The sequence below is a fragment of the Talpa occidentalis genome, unplaced genomic scaffold, assembly GCF_014898055.3.
Source record: "Talpa occidentalis isolate TD23 unplaced genomic scaffold, MPIMG_talOcc4v2.1 talOcc4.7, whole genome shotgun sequence".
NCBI lineage: Eukaryota > Metazoa > Chordata > Mammalia > Eulipotyphla > Talpidae > Talpa > Talpa occidentalis.
The window spans coordinates 135,557,320-135,571,428 of NW_023605083.1; the positions used below are offsets into that span (position 1 = coordinate 135,557,320).

The window sequence follows — 14,109 nt, forward strand, 5'->3', positions numbered from 1 at the left end:
CCTCCCGGGGCGCGTCGGGAGCCTCCTTCCAGCTGCTCTTTCGGTTGAGGCCAGGCTGCGGGTGCTGTGTGGGGTGCCCACCCTCCCTGCGGAGACTCAGGCCTCCTCTGCTCTCTCCCCAGTCGTGCCAGGCCGACCTGGTGAAGGACAGCGGGCACAAGTACTTCCTCTCCGTGCTGGCCGACCCCTACATGCCTGTAAGTGGCACCGCCCGCCCGCCCACTCACTCACCCAAGCGGGCCGAGGTGGGCGCGGGCGGGTGTCCAGTGGCCCCGCCCAGCTGCACGCTCTGCGGGCCGCCTGTCACTTCTCTGCTGGGCGCAGTCCTGTCTCCTCCGGCCCATGAGGGGCCGGCCCAGGCCCTGTGCCCGGGGACCACGCCCAGGCGAGCCCGCACATCCCTGCTGCCGAGCCCTGAGCAGGCCATGGGGAGGGGGGACGCCGTGGGGTCGCGGGTGCATTCGCAGCGGGAGGCGGAGGAGCTGGGCGCACCTGGCCCGCGCCAAAGAGCAGGGGCTGTGAACATGGAGAACAGAAGCCTCTGGGGGTGGAGCGGGAGGGGCCGGGTGAAGTCTCCTGGCAGCCGCGGGCGATCCAGGAAGGCCAGGGATTGGCTGCCTGGGCTCGTGAGCCGCGGAGGGCACCTCGTAGAGCCAGCGGGGGAGGGTGGCCAGAGCGGGCCGGGGGACAGAGGCTGGGGACTGGCTCCTTCCACCGTGCACGCTGGCCAGGACCCCCCAGCCCCCTCACCGGCCCAGGGTGAGGGGAGACGTACGGAAGCTCGGCAGGCTTGGTGGCGACGTGGCACATCCTGCGGCCTCGGGGCCCAGAGGACAGCCGGCCCCTGACAGGCCTCCTTCAAGAGGCTGTGCCCACACCACAGAGCTGGCCGCTGCCGCAGCAGAGCTCCCCCTGGGACCACCAGGGCAAGCAGCCTCTGTCTTGCAGGCGGAGCACAGGACCATGACGGCCTTCATCCTGGCAGTGATCGTCAACGGCTACAGCGCAGGGCAGGTGAGCCGCTGCCCCGGCCTGGGTGTCTGAGCGGCAGGGAGACGGCCATGCGCACCCCGGCCCCAAGGGGAGCGGCCCTGCGGCTTAGCCAGCCGTGGAAGTTGGGGTTTGAAAGGGACGCGCGCGAGCCCTGGGGTGCACGGTGTCCTTGCTCCCCCGCAGGAGGCCTGTCTCCAGGGCAACCTGATCGCCATCTGCCTGGAGCAGCTCACCGACCCGCACCCGCTGCTGCGCCAGTGGGTGGCCATCTGCTTGGGGCGGGTCTGGCAGAACTTCGACTCGGCCCGGTGGTGCGGCGTGCGGGACAGCGCACACGAGAAGCTCTGCAGCCTGCTGTCCGACCCCATCCCCGAGGTGAGGGCGCCGGCGCTCAGGGTGCGGGGAGGGGCCATGCAGTTCTGGGTCCTGGCCGGGGGGCGAGGTGCGCAGGCTTCAGGCTCTCTCCAGTTTGTTTGGTTTCCCAGTTTGTTCAGAGAGATGCAGGGCACCCCGAGTGCAGCCTGGCGTCGTGGGGGGAAGGTGGACAGGGAGAGGAAATGCCGGCGCGGCGCGTGTCCCTTCTGCCCGCCGAGCGTGTCCCTCAGGCCCTGCCCACCCACGCTCCCCGGACGCTCTGTCCACACCCATTTTAGCCTCTTTCTGGGGGTCACCTTCAGGGCTTCCGCGATGTTCCCCCCACATGCTCTGACCGCAGGCCCAGGTGAGCCGAGGGCGGCCCCTGCCTCCACCCCCTGCGCCCGGCCCGGCTCATGGGTCAGAGCTAATTCCAGGTGGAGCCCAATCTTTCGGGACCCGGGGGCCCGATCCTGAATTGCTCCACATGGGTCTGCCAGGAGCCGCCAGACGGGCCCGGCTCCCTGGCGTCCTGGGCGCAGTGTCCAGTGGGACCATCGCGGGCCATCTTACCCCTCCCCCAGCTGCCCAGGACAGGACATTTTAGAAACCAGGGGACGGGTCAGCAAGGTGGAGCTTTTCTCCTGCATCCGACGGGCCAGAGGCAGGCGTGGAGCACGGATCCAGGCCCCATGGGCGGCCACACCCGAGGCCCGTGGGCTGGGGAGCGGGCTGCTGGCCTTTTGTTCAGGGAGTTTGACCTCCACTCCCCATGCCTGGGCCGGGCCGCAGGACCCCAACCTGCTCCAGTGCCTTTCCTGGCCGTGAGAGGGGCCTGGGCCAGGCGCTGGTACCCCACGTCCTGCCCGCCCGTCTCACAGGTGCGCTGCGCGGCCGTCTTTGCCCTCGGCACCTTCGTGGGCAACTCAGCGGAGAGGACAGACCATTCCACCACCATTGACCACAACGTGGCCATGATGCTGGCCCAGCTCATCAGTGACGGGAGCCCCGTGGTCCGCAAGGTACGTGCGCCTCCCTCCCCCAGCCCGGGTCTGGCCAGCGTCTGTGGCCATGGGGCAGGCCTCTGGTGTCTGTCCAGTTCCCTGGCCGTGGCCTCTTCACCAGAGACTCGAGTGGCCTCTGGCAGGCCCCCGCCCGCCCTGCTCGTGGCGGCCTTGCTCACCACACCAAACTCACAAGGGCAGCCAGTGCGCCGTGCCCTTCCCACCCCGTCCAGAGATCGCTGCTCACCGACCGCGCCCACTCGTGCCATCCCCACCGTGACCCGCCCCGCCAAGCCGCCCTCGGGCAGAGCATACACCAGTGGGCAGGGAGGCCGCCAGGCAGCGCCATGATCCCTCGTCCCCAGACCCTGGGGTGCCTGCTTTCCCGGGTGCTGGCGGGGAGACTGGCTGCGGGAGAGGGCACGGTGGGGGTGCTTGCTTGTTTGGGGGCAGACCCCCAGTTTACTGGGGAGGCTGTGACCTAATGCACATCCTGCAGCCCGATCCCAACCCCTTTGGCTTGCCCCTGCTTGCGTGGGACTTACAGAGGCAAGCTGAGGGCCTGCTGACCCGTCCTGGGCCCTGCGCTGAGCACAGGGCCCAGCTGCCTCCCCAAGTCCAGCCGCTGGCATCAGAGCCCCTCCCCCACCCCCAAAGCCTCCCAGGGCCTCGGCAGAAGCAGCAGATCCGTCCTTCCCTTGAGTGTCCATTAAAATTCTTGGGGCGAGGAGAGGCCACCAGAGAGGCGGCTGGTCTGAGCCCCAGCGTGGGCTCCGTCCCCTGCAGGACTCAGTGGCACCAGGTGCCCAGGGCCTCAGCTGCACGGCGGAGCCGGGTGTGGCCCCCGTGGGGGGAGAAAGGCTCCCTCCTCTGTCATCCCGGCCCTCCTGGGCTCACAGGGTGTGGAGGGGAGGCCGCGCCTTCCCTGAGCCGGCTCGGCTCAATGAAGCCAAAGCCCTGGTCAGGAATCAGGGCCCAGAGGCTGGCCTGGCACTGCCACAGGCCCTGGGTGGCACTTGCCCACCTCCAGGGAGGCGTCTGCGGGGAGTGGGAGGAGCCCTGTCTCAGTCCCATCCTGCTGCCCTTGGGGCATCTGTGCCCGCCCTCAGCCTGCTCCAGCCTCAGTCCTACCAAGGAGATGCAGAGGCTTGGGGGAGCGGGGCCACAGCTGTGGGCATTCCTGGGGTGTCCAGGAGGCCTCCCGGGACCTTGCGAGCCTTTCTTCACTAGAGGACCCAACTGCCAGCAGCTCCTGTGAGTCGCCAATCACATGTGACACTGCAGGGCCCACGGCCTGAGGCCTGGGAGCCAGCGCCAGGAGCCCCGGGGCTCCGTGCCCCAGCACTCGGCCACTACCTGGCCTGTCCACCCACTGTGGGGCCACAAGGCGCCTCTGCTGGCCCCAGCCAATGGCCAGTGAGGGAAAGAAGGGCCTCATCCCAGGTCCTCAGGAAGTCACGGGTCCAGCATCAGATAGGCCATCCCAGCAGCAGAGGGCTCTGCATGCAGACCTGATGGGGTCTAGTCAGCACGTCCCGCCGCCCCCCTCTGCAAGCTGTGCAGTCCCGGCTGCCCACCAGCGGCCGCCCCTTCGAGCCCAGGGCCAGGCTGCAGGCACCGTGTGACCCCCACGCCGGCCACTGTCTGAGGCCTAGTGGGGAGGGGCCACGGGCCTCTCCCTGTCACCACTTCAGCAGGGGGGCACATGCGCCCCCACAGGCAGTTTGTATTTGTAGATGTGGGTGACCTCAGGCCTCCCAGGTGGTGTCCTGTCCACAGCAGCATCCAGCAGCGCCTCCCTGACCAGCCCCTGGCCACACCCCTGGCGTGACGGTGCCTGGCCCCAGAGCTGGCCTGGTCTCCAGGCGGGTGCCCCACTCTCCCCAAGAACTTTCTGGGCAATGGGGTTGGAAGTGAGCAGCCCCAGGTGGCAAGGCGGGGCCCTGGGCGGGAAGGCAGGACAGCAGGTGGGGCAGAGCACCCCTGGGGCCAGGCCAGGCCGGGGGCTGGGGGGCCAGCCTGGACTGGATGGAGAGAGCTGGGGCCCAGCGCTTTTGAGCAGCCCACGGATGCGGCGGCTGAGCCCCGTTGCACCCCGGCGGCCCCGGCCCGGAGCTCCCGCAGACTGGCTTTCTGCCGAGTCTTCCTGAGACAGAAGTGGGAGCTGCTGGGGTTTTTGGACAGCCGGCCGGCAGGCTTGCAGGTCCCCGAGTGCTGGTGCAGGGTCCATCTCCCTGGACTGAGCTGTGTGTACCTGGGCAGCCCCTCGGGCTGCTGGCCCCTTCCTGACCACACTGTGCTGGACACCGGCGCTCGCTGAGAGGCCCGAGCCCCGCCAACCTGGCCGTCTGAGGCGGCTCAAGCGTCGGGTGCTGACTTTCCGGGCTCGCTGCCCCCGCAGACGGCTGCCAGCGCCTAAGGGTCGCGCTCTCCTCCCGCAGGAGCTGGTGGTGGCGCTGAGTCACCTGGTCGTCCAGTACGAGAGCAACTTCTGCACCGTGGCCTTGCAGTTCATGGAGGAGGAGAAGAGCTACCCGCTGCCTTCCCCGGCCGCCACAGGTGCTGCCGCCCGCGCCCTGCCCACCCCACCCCCATCCCGCCTGAGCCCTGGTCCCGCCCCCGCCGCGGGCAGCCCAGAAGGGCCCTCTGGGCCTCTGCCTTTTTCCCTCCTTTTGACCCAGTGGGGGGAGCAAATCCCTGGCAGCAAAGAGCCGGCCTCCCCTTCACACGCGAGCCCCAGCCCCACGTGGCCGCCTCTGCGGGGCCGGGGCTGCTGGTCAGCAATCTCTGCTTGGGCACTGGGGAGGGGAGGGCCGGGCGAGGCCCCCCGAGACCGAGAGCGGCGCCTGTGCTGCCCCTGCGAGCCCACTTCTCAGGGCCCTCCCCGCGGCCGCCGGCTTGGACGGCCCAAGCACACACCCAGCCAAGGTCTCTGCTCCTGGCAGCCGGGCCTCTCCGGCCCACCCCCACGGTCCCCGGGGCCCTGCGGCTCCGTGGGCATCGTGCCGTCCGGGTTCGCCGCTGTCCCAACGCGTTGGAGCTGCGACCCGGGCAATCAGCTCCTCTCCTCTCCTCTCCCCAGAGGGCGGGAGCCTGACCCCGGTGCGGGACAGCCCCTGCACCCCCAGACTGCGCTCAGTCAGCTCCTATGGCAACATCCGCGCTGTGGCCACGGCAAGGAGCTTGAACAAGTCTCTGCAGAATCTCAGCCTGACGGAAGAGAGTAAGGGCCGGGCCGCGGGGGTGGACTGTCCGGGACTCCTGTAGGCGCCCTGCCCTGCCCGCCGCCCCCATGTGCAGCCGGCAGTGGGTCTGCTGACCCGTGGCGCCCTCTCCCGAGCTGGCCACTGCGGGCGCGCCACACTGCAGCCCCGCCCCAGCACCAGCTCCTGGTGGGTGCCGGCTGCACGCCCAGCAGCTTCGGCCAAGGTGGGTGGGCGCTGGCGCTGACCCCTCCCTCTGTCCATGGCCAGCGGGCAGCTCGGCGGCCTTCTCCCCCGGGAACCTGAGCGCCAGCAGCAGCGCCAGCAGCACCCTGGGCAGCCCTGAGAGCGAGGAGTACATCCTGTCCTTCGAGACCATCGACAAGATGCGGCGTGTCAGCTCCTACTCGTCCCTCAACTCCCTCATCGGTGAGCCCCGCGCCAGACCCCCGCAGGCAGCTCCTCGCACTGGGCTAGCGAGGTCCGGCCGTGCTGCTGAGACCAGGACGAGCTGGGGTGCACGGGGGCAGGGCTGGCCGCCCAGCTGCAATATCCCTGCATGGTCCACCCGGTGCGTGTGGGCCGGCGCCTCCCTCAGCACACACGGCGCTCCCAGCAGGTGCCTGGCCCCTTGCTGAGTGTGGCGCAGGCGGCTGGCATGGGGCTGCTGGCTTCCTGTGGGAAGGCGGCTCTCCCCATGCTCTGTGCTGCGTGGTGGGCCCTACCGGGCTTCAGGCCCCCTCAAGATCTGACAGCCCCCACCCTCAGCGGGGATCCCAGCTGGGGCTCAGCTCTGCCTCCTGCTCACCTCGAGGGGCCTGCCCGGCAGATGAGGGGCGGGCGTTCACCCACCACCCCCATACAGGACGCGCCCGGTGGCCCCTCTGCCGGGGTCTGACCCAGAGCCACGGCACGGGCCCAAGCAAGGCCCTCCTCCAGTGGGGAGCCCCGAAACTCTGGCGGTCGAGACCCACAGAGCCAGCTCCAGCCATGCACCCCAGGGTGCCTCTTTGCAGGCACACCCTTGCACATCAACTCTGTCCTGAGCCCCAGGAGTACCTGCCCCGGCACAGACTTAACCGCAGCTCCGGGCACCCCACCCTGGCTGTAGGAACCGAGGTTATGCCAGCCTCGCCCTCTGTTTACACCTGCTCATGGCAGTCACCGCTTCCCCATTCACGGTCAGACACGGTCCGCTGTCCACACCTGTCCATTGTCCGCTGCCAGCCGTCCTCCTGCAGGGGTGTCAGGCCACCCTCTCTCGCTCCTTAGCTGCATACTGGGGGTGCGGGCCCCCCCTCTGGGCCCCTCGCCAGCACCCCACGCCCGCACACTGGGCCGGCCCCCACCCACAGAGCTCTGATCCAGACCCAGCGCGGCTGCCCGGGGCCCAGCAGGGTTCTGCCCCCTCACCCGGGACCTAGCCAGCCGCCCCACCAGTCATTCTGAGGGTGCTTCCTCGGCTCCCTGGCCCCGGCTCCCTGCCTGCTTCTTCTCCTAAGAACACCCCACTGCCGTCCTTGCCTGCGCGCATCCGCCGCCGTGCCTGCCCTCTCTCCAGACACCTGCCCTCGGCTGTCCCGGGCTCCCCCCGCCCCAGCCTGTGCCGGGGGTGGGCGGGGTCGCGTGCAGGGCGGCTTCCCAGGAGTGAGCGTGCTGGGAAGGAGGGCGCGCCGTGCTGCTTGCTCTGCGGCAGTGGCCAGCGGGCCTGCCCCTCCCCTGGCGTGAGGCCAGGCTCCAGGTCGGTTGGTCTGTCCAGTGTCCACTTGTGTCAGTCACCTGTCCAGAACCTGACACTTCCCAACGTGTGTCACCTGTCTCTTCATTTTTAGCAGTGTGTCACAATTCTGTTTTGTTTGTTTGTTTTCCATAGAAGAACTGGGGTGCAGGCCAGAGGTGTGGGGGGGTGAGAGAACTCCCCAGAGACAGAGTGGGGAGCAGAACAGGCGGATCCACTGAGATCTACTGCTGAGGGGGCAGCAGGGAGATAGGAGAGGTCTGCTGCGCCGTGGGGGTCACTCCCTGAGGGGGATAGAGCTCAGGCGCAGTGGTGACAGCCTGAGACTGACCCCGAGGCCACAGATACTAGTTCCTGATCACGCGGAGCCATTGAAACGCCCCTTCCCAGCTGTGGTTTTATTTATCTGATATTTTTATCTGATCTAAAAGTGTTACATTTTAATTTATCTTTTTCTTTAAAATCTACCCTTTGGTGTCTTGAATTCTTTTTTTCCTCACTGTCTCGAAGATATTTTTCTACATTTTCTATGAAATTCAGGACTGGCGTTTTCCTTTTTCTCCCTAAATAAGCATGCACTGGATCAAGTCTCTGTGGGGAGGTTGTGGGTCCGGCGTTGTTGTCCCACGCGGGTCTCCAGCTGTCCCAGCCCCTTCCGCAGAGGCCTGTCCTTTCTCCAGCAGGTCTGGCCAGGCCCGTGATGGATAGAGCCCCCCAGGATTGGGCCAAGCGCCCAGAGAGCGGCTGGCGGGCTACAGCCCGGGCCAGGGCCTCACTTGGCGTCTTCTCCCGTTGTCCGCACCTGTCCTCTGCCCCACTCTGGGGGGCTGTCCCCTGGCAGGACGCCCTCCCAGGATGCGTGTGGCTGGAGGAGACCCCTCTTCGTAGAGCGAGCTCTCGACCGGGCCTGGGCTGGGTTCCCTTGGCCTGAGCCTCCGCGTTCTCAAGTCAGCGTGTGACTCGCGTAACGGCACGACCGCCTGGTCGAGCCACCTTGTCGTCCTCTGACTTTAGGTCGTGGTCTCTTCTGGGGCTGTGCGCTGCTGCAGGGGTGCCAGGAGGGCCCCACTTCACTCCTCACCTGTCCCCTCTTGATGTGATGCTGGCTCTAGATTTTCTGGGGATCCCTTCCGCGGGTGATGGGAGCTCCTGTCCAGTCAGTTAGGGTTTTAGTTTTCCATACGTGAAGTGAACTCACGGTGTGTCTCCCATGACCCTGCGTGTTGCCGTCCACCCCCCGCTACATGGCGGTCACAAAGCTGGGGCCTGGCCCACCCTGCTTAGCTGCCATGCCCTCACGGGGCATCCCCTGTCCTAAGTCTCTGCAAGCAAGGCCGGCCCGTGCTTCCCGCCACGCCTTGCAAGCTTCTGGGGTTTGTCCGCTCTGGCCTCGTGGAGCCATGGAAGCCATGTCCATGCTGGCCTCGTGGAGCCGCAGGGGCTGTGTCTACTCTGGCCTCAGGGAACCGCGGGGGCGAGGAGGGCGTCCACTCTGGCCTCGTGGAGCCGCGGGGGGCGTGCCCGCGCCTGTTCTCTGGAGCGGTCTGTGTGACACGCGTGTCTGTGTTCTCTGGCGTATGAGTGGAATTTTTCCCAGCACCCCGGGGCTAGTGGGCTTTGTGTGGATGGCCTTCGGCGCCTCGCTCCATTTCCTCAACGACCACGGCGGCGTCACGTCAGCCCTCCCTCACGAGCGCCTTCTCATGGGCCTGGGCCTCTGAGCAGCCCCCGCTTCAGCCAAGCTTCCTCTCTCCCTTCCCGGGGTCTCCTGAGCAGCCTCACGACCTCACTCGCTGGTCTCTGTAGATTTGCCGCCTTTTTCATTTCTATTATGTTTATTTGCGTTTTCTCAATCCTGGGAGACGTTTGTTCATTTTAGTGTTTTCGAGCTCCAGCTTTGGCTTTGCTGTGTCGGTCCATTATTTACAGCTTTAGTTCACGTCCCGGTCATTTCTCTTTATTTCCTCTATGTTCTTTGGGTTTGTGCTCGTTCTTCCTCACTTCCGCAGTGGACAGTAAAGATGGCGCCCCTTCCGTCCTTCTGAGGGCATCCGCAGTGGCCCCTCACCCCTCGTCTGCGTCCCCATTTGGTCGGCCCTGTCTTCACGGGTGTGGAGGTAGCCGTCAGGCCCCCCCCAGGGAGTAAGAGTTGGCATGGGGTCCCTGCTAGCTAGAGGCACCCCACACCGAGAACCAGCTCAGAATCTGACCTGTCCACTGACCTTGAGAGTTGAAATCCAGGTCTGTGTGCCTGGCGGCGGGGTGCGGTGCCCCAAGTGCCCGGCGGCGGGGTGCGGTGCCCCAAGTGCCCAGCAGCGGGGTGCGAGCCTCAGCTCAGCACAACTGTGTCTGGGCAGTAGGTGCTCCCAGCGGTGCACTGCAGCCCGCGTGAGGCCATCCAGCCTTGGCACTGCAGGTGGAGGGTGTGAGGGCGTCTCATTGCCCGCAGGTGGACAGCCCCGGGGCCAGAGCAGGTGTACCCCCCAGGAGGAGGCCTGCTTCCTCACCCTCCCGCTCACACAGTCAGGCTCACCGGCACTTCTAGTCTGATTCAAGTCTCTGAAAACGGGTGGGAAGGGTCTGGGGTGCGGCAGGTGCTGGGAGACGGGCTGAGGCCCAGTCGGCCTCGTTCAGTTCTGGCGCCCACTTTGCCTGAAGCTGCCGTGTTTAAACTTCACGGCCTGCATAGAAGCCTCACCGCCATGCTCGCCTGTTTGAAGCCCATTTTTCCTTTCATTTCAACCAAAGAGCAGCAATCTCTTCAGCCACTTCCACTGACTGCTGCAAAAGAGGCTTTCTGGGAGGGCCTGTATGCCCCGCGCCAGCCCGGGGGGCCTCCCTGGCCAGACCCTCATCGGCACAGGGGACTTGGTACGAGGCCTGCGTGCGGGCTGCACGGTGCGGGCAGAGCCCCAAGAGGCCTTGCTCACAGGGCAACACGATGGCGGGAGGGAGGCACAACCCGCCCTGGCTGGGGCTCCGGGGCTCGGGCAGCAGCTGCGGGTCTTCACTTTTGGCAGAGGAGCAGCGGGTAGCACGCACCTGCCAACTCGGGGAGGCCGGCCGGGGCCCCCGTCCCCAGGCAGGCCGGCTTCCCTGGGGCCCCTCCTGTCAGCACCCAGCCCCCCAGGTCGGCTGTAGCTTCAGGGCCTGTCACTAGAGTGTCCCATGGGGATGGCATCAAGGCTGACAGGACATGAGACACGGGGACGCCTGCCCACGGCCCCCAGAGGTGTCCCCGCAGGTGGCCGCGGCCGGGCTGGCAGGCCCAGGTCTCCTCCCTCCCGGGGCTGGACCCAGAGGTGGCTTCAGCGCTCTGAGCAAGTTTTCCCGTGTCTTATGCAATTTAGAAAGTAGCTGCTGTTGCTGTAAAAAATAAATCCTAACACCAATAGTTACCATCTTTTATTACTTTTAGTCTAGACGTGCAGATAGGCCCTCCGCGCCTGGGGAGTCCAGCCGCGCCAGCTGCACGCCGCCGCCTCCAGTCCCTCCCCGGGGACTGCAGCTGCGCTCGGCAGGTCCAGAACGTTCCGCTTTGTAGCAGCATGTTCCACAGCGAGGCCGAGACGGGCGGTGGCAGGCCGGGAGAGACACCGCGCAGGCGGCCCCGTCCTCGGCTCACTGTGGACAGTGCGGGGCTGTGTCAGGCTCTGGCAGGAGTGGGTGCCGCGCTATCGCAGCGGAATCTTCCTCGAGGAAGCCAGCAGCAGCGCGGGAGGGAAGGCTGGGTGCAGAAGGGTTCTGACAGGCAGGACCCAGCAAATAGGGCCCACGTCGCTGGGCTGGCGAGCAGAGCCCTGGCTGGTAGTGGGCTTTTGCCCTGGCCTGCTCCCCACCCTGCACCTCTGTCCGGGACCTCCCATGGCTCAGCCGGGAAGGGGCAGAACTGGGTCCCTCTGGGGGTCAGCACCGCTGCCGCTGCCCCTACTCGGTCTGCTGAGCCGTCTCCCACGGCGGCCTCCCGCACTGGGCGCTGGGGCGGCTCTTCCTCACCCGCCTGTGTGGATGGCCACGTGGGCGGCCCCGGGACCCCCGGGCTGCTTTATGCAGACGCCCCGCACCGGGTGGCTTCTCCAGACCTCCACGCAGCGTCTTCCCCTGGATCTGCCCTGCCTGCCAAACCCCGTCCTTGGAGCGCGGGTCCCCTTCTGGCGCACCTTCCCCCGAGCGCCCAGGACAGGGCCTGGATGGGAGCGCGCGCCGCCAGGCGCACGGCCTGTTTGACGTCTTTCCCGCTCCTGCTGTTGAACAAGCTCGCTCTTTCCAATAACCCGCCCAGCGTCCTCTCAAGTGAAAGGCCTGCAGTTGGATGCAGCAGAGGCAGCTGTCCCCCGGCCCACACTCCCTGGGGGCAGGAGAGGGGGCGGTGCCCAAGCTCCGGCGCTGCCCCTCCCCGCCGCCCCTCCCCACCGCTGCCTGTGCAGCCGTGTCCTCTCCCAGGTTGCCCTCAGCCCCCCGGGACCCAGCCTGGTGCTGACCCTGCTCCCTGGCCCCGGGCACCCTGGCTGTCCCTGGCAGGTGCTCAGCCCGCCGCTGACCCTCCCTTTGGTCTGAGCCCTCACGTCTGCTGGGGCCTGTGATTAGGCTGTCCAGTTCTGGTCAGCTCTTCTCCAGCCACTCCCCCTGCATCTGGTTGCTGTTGGCGCTGCTGACCTTCCCTCCTGGAAGGTGTTTTCCAGGGCGCATCCCACCCCCAGGAAACCCTCTGCTGTGCCTCTTCCGCGGGGCCCACGGCCCCTCCTCTTCCCATACCAGCTGCTGTCACAGGCTGCGGGAGGGCTGCAGTCAGGGCACTCACAGCCCTCGGGGACTCCTGGGATCTGGGGGTGGCATGGCATGTGGCGTGTGGGCCAGGCCAGCAGTGAGGTATGGCATGGCCTCGTCCCACTGCGCCACTCCCAGGGACGAGGACCTCTGGTGTCTCAGCACGGACCCAGAGGGAAGGCCTGCCCTGGCTGCTTTCCAGCAGGGGAGGCCATGAGGCCCAGCCTGCGTACCTGCAGGGACCTGGCCCTGGGCTCGTTGCCAGAGTAGCCAGGCGGGTGCTGGCCCAGCTCTGGGCACCCCAGGTGGGCAGGTGGGGCTTCGGGACAGGCAGCGGGCGGCAGCTGTGCAGTGCAGTGGCGCGGCGCGGCTGCTGGAGCCTCCTGTCTCTCTCCTAGGAGTCTCTTTCAACAGCGTCTACACTCAGATCTGGCGCGTTCTCCTGCACCTGGCGGCAGACCCCTACCCAGACGTGTCCGATTTGGCCATGAGGGTGCTCAACAGCATCGCCTACAAGGTGGGTGCAGGCCGCAGGGGCCGGCCAGCACAGCCCTGCACGGGTGGGCTGTGGGATCTCCCCCAAGTGGCGGGACTTTTGGGGGCACCCGCAGTCCCGGGGTCTGCATGACCCGGCCGCCCCCGCTCGATCGGCGTCACTGCTGTGGCCACCCCACCACCGGGCTCCGCGCACCTGCTCTTACCATCAGTGTGTCTCTTTGCTGACTTGGTGTTTGATTCTCCTGATTCTAGAAGCGTCAGTCACAGGTTTTAGTCCTGTCTGCTGGGGGCTGTACCCCTCCCCCAGCCCCTCTCTCTAGCTCTAGGCATGTGTTTGGGGGGGCTCGTCCTGCCTGGTGATTTCACCCCACACTCGCATGAGCTCAAGGACACGGCCCCTGCTGCCCACAGGGACCCCTCCCTTGCAGACCCCACCACTTGGCGCCCCCAGCTCCCTCTGTCTGCTGCAGAGACCACCGGGGTGCCCGGGGCCTCCCCATACCCCCACAGCCTGGGACGGCCGGGCAGCCCCTGCGGAGCACGGCCCCGCGTGGCGCCGGGGTCCAGGAGCAGCGGCTTCCTTCTCCCCCGGCCCCCAGCAGTGGGCGGTACCTGGACAGCTCCGCGGTGGGTCATCTCGTGAGAGGACCCGAGTCATCCACGAGTGCATTTGGGATCATCCTGTGTTCGATCCCGCGCTCTGCGTCTCGCGCCCTCCCTGGTGCCTGCACACGCCTGCCGGGCCTGTGGGGCGCGTTCCTCCACCGAGGGGTGTCTTCTCGCCCCCGTCTGCTTTCCTGCCTGAGCCATCCCTGGCCTGCGGCTGAGACCTCAGTGTCCTCTCCCTGTGGGTCCCTGGGGTGCCAGCAGCCCCCCTTGGCCACAGCTCCGAGCCCGTGAGCCTTGTGGGTTTCGCTGACGTCTTTGCTTCAACCCCATCAGCGTCCGTCTTCCTCATCACCTCCTGCTGTTTTTCTGGAAATTTTGAGGCGGCCCGTGTTAGCCTCAGTTCCTTTCCTCCCCGGACTCCCCAGGCTTGGGGGCCTGTCTGGGGCCGGCAGGGCCTGGGCCCCTTTCCTCACTCAGAAAATGACAAGCGTCTTTCACAGGCTGACGACGCTTTCTTGCCATTTTGATCTGCGAGAAGAGAATACCCGGAAGCGCCGGTATGGCTTTGCCTGTGGCGTCAGCGACCTTCTTACTGTTGGCTGCCCACGGCGTGAGAGGCCACTGTGGGCGGCCAGCCAGGCCAGGCCCCGGCTTCCCGCCTCGTCCCCCCACCCAGACAGGCCCCCCGGCAGCACAGGCCCTGTGACCGCTCGGAGCAGGAGGCAGGGAGGGAGGCCGGCCGCAGGCGGGTTGTCAAAAGAGCCGCACCCCCTCGTCAGCTCCTTCCCTCGCCATCGCTGACTGGCGGACATCCGGCTGCCAGCCTTCCGGAGAGCCCAGTTAAAGCACAGAGCGAAACCATGTCCCTCCTGGACACCAGCTCTCAGGCCAGGCAAATCTTTCTCCTGGCAAAATGTCCGGCCCGCGGACGTGGGAGGCAGCT

General features: G+C 66.9%; 1 protein-coding gene across 1 annotated transcript in view; it reads left to right on the plus strand.

Annotated features, from left to right (window-relative positions):
• The window catches only part of RPTOR (regulatory associated protein of MTOR complex 1), a 116,807-nt gene that overhangs the window by 84,935 nt on the left and 17,763 nt on the right, over positions 1 to 14,109 (plus strand). The window contains exons 14-21 of the mRNA XM_037494972.1: positions 123 to 197; positions 949 to 1,014; positions 1,177 to 1,368; positions 2,229 to 2,369; positions 4,793 to 4,910; positions 5,434 to 5,574; positions 5,825 to 5,983; positions 12,458 to 12,576. Coding sequence (XP_037350869.1) covers positions 123 to 197; positions 949 to 1,014; positions 1,177 to 1,368; positions 2,229 to 2,369; positions 4,793 to 4,910; positions 5,434 to 5,574; positions 5,825 to 5,983; positions 12,458 to 12,576 — 1,011 coding nt within the window. The remainder of the gene's footprint in view (positions 1 to 122; positions 198 to 948; positions 1,015 to 1,176; positions 1,369 to 2,228; positions 2,370 to 4,792; positions 4,911 to 5,433; positions 5,575 to 5,824; positions 5,984 to 12,457; positions 12,577 to 14,109) is intronic.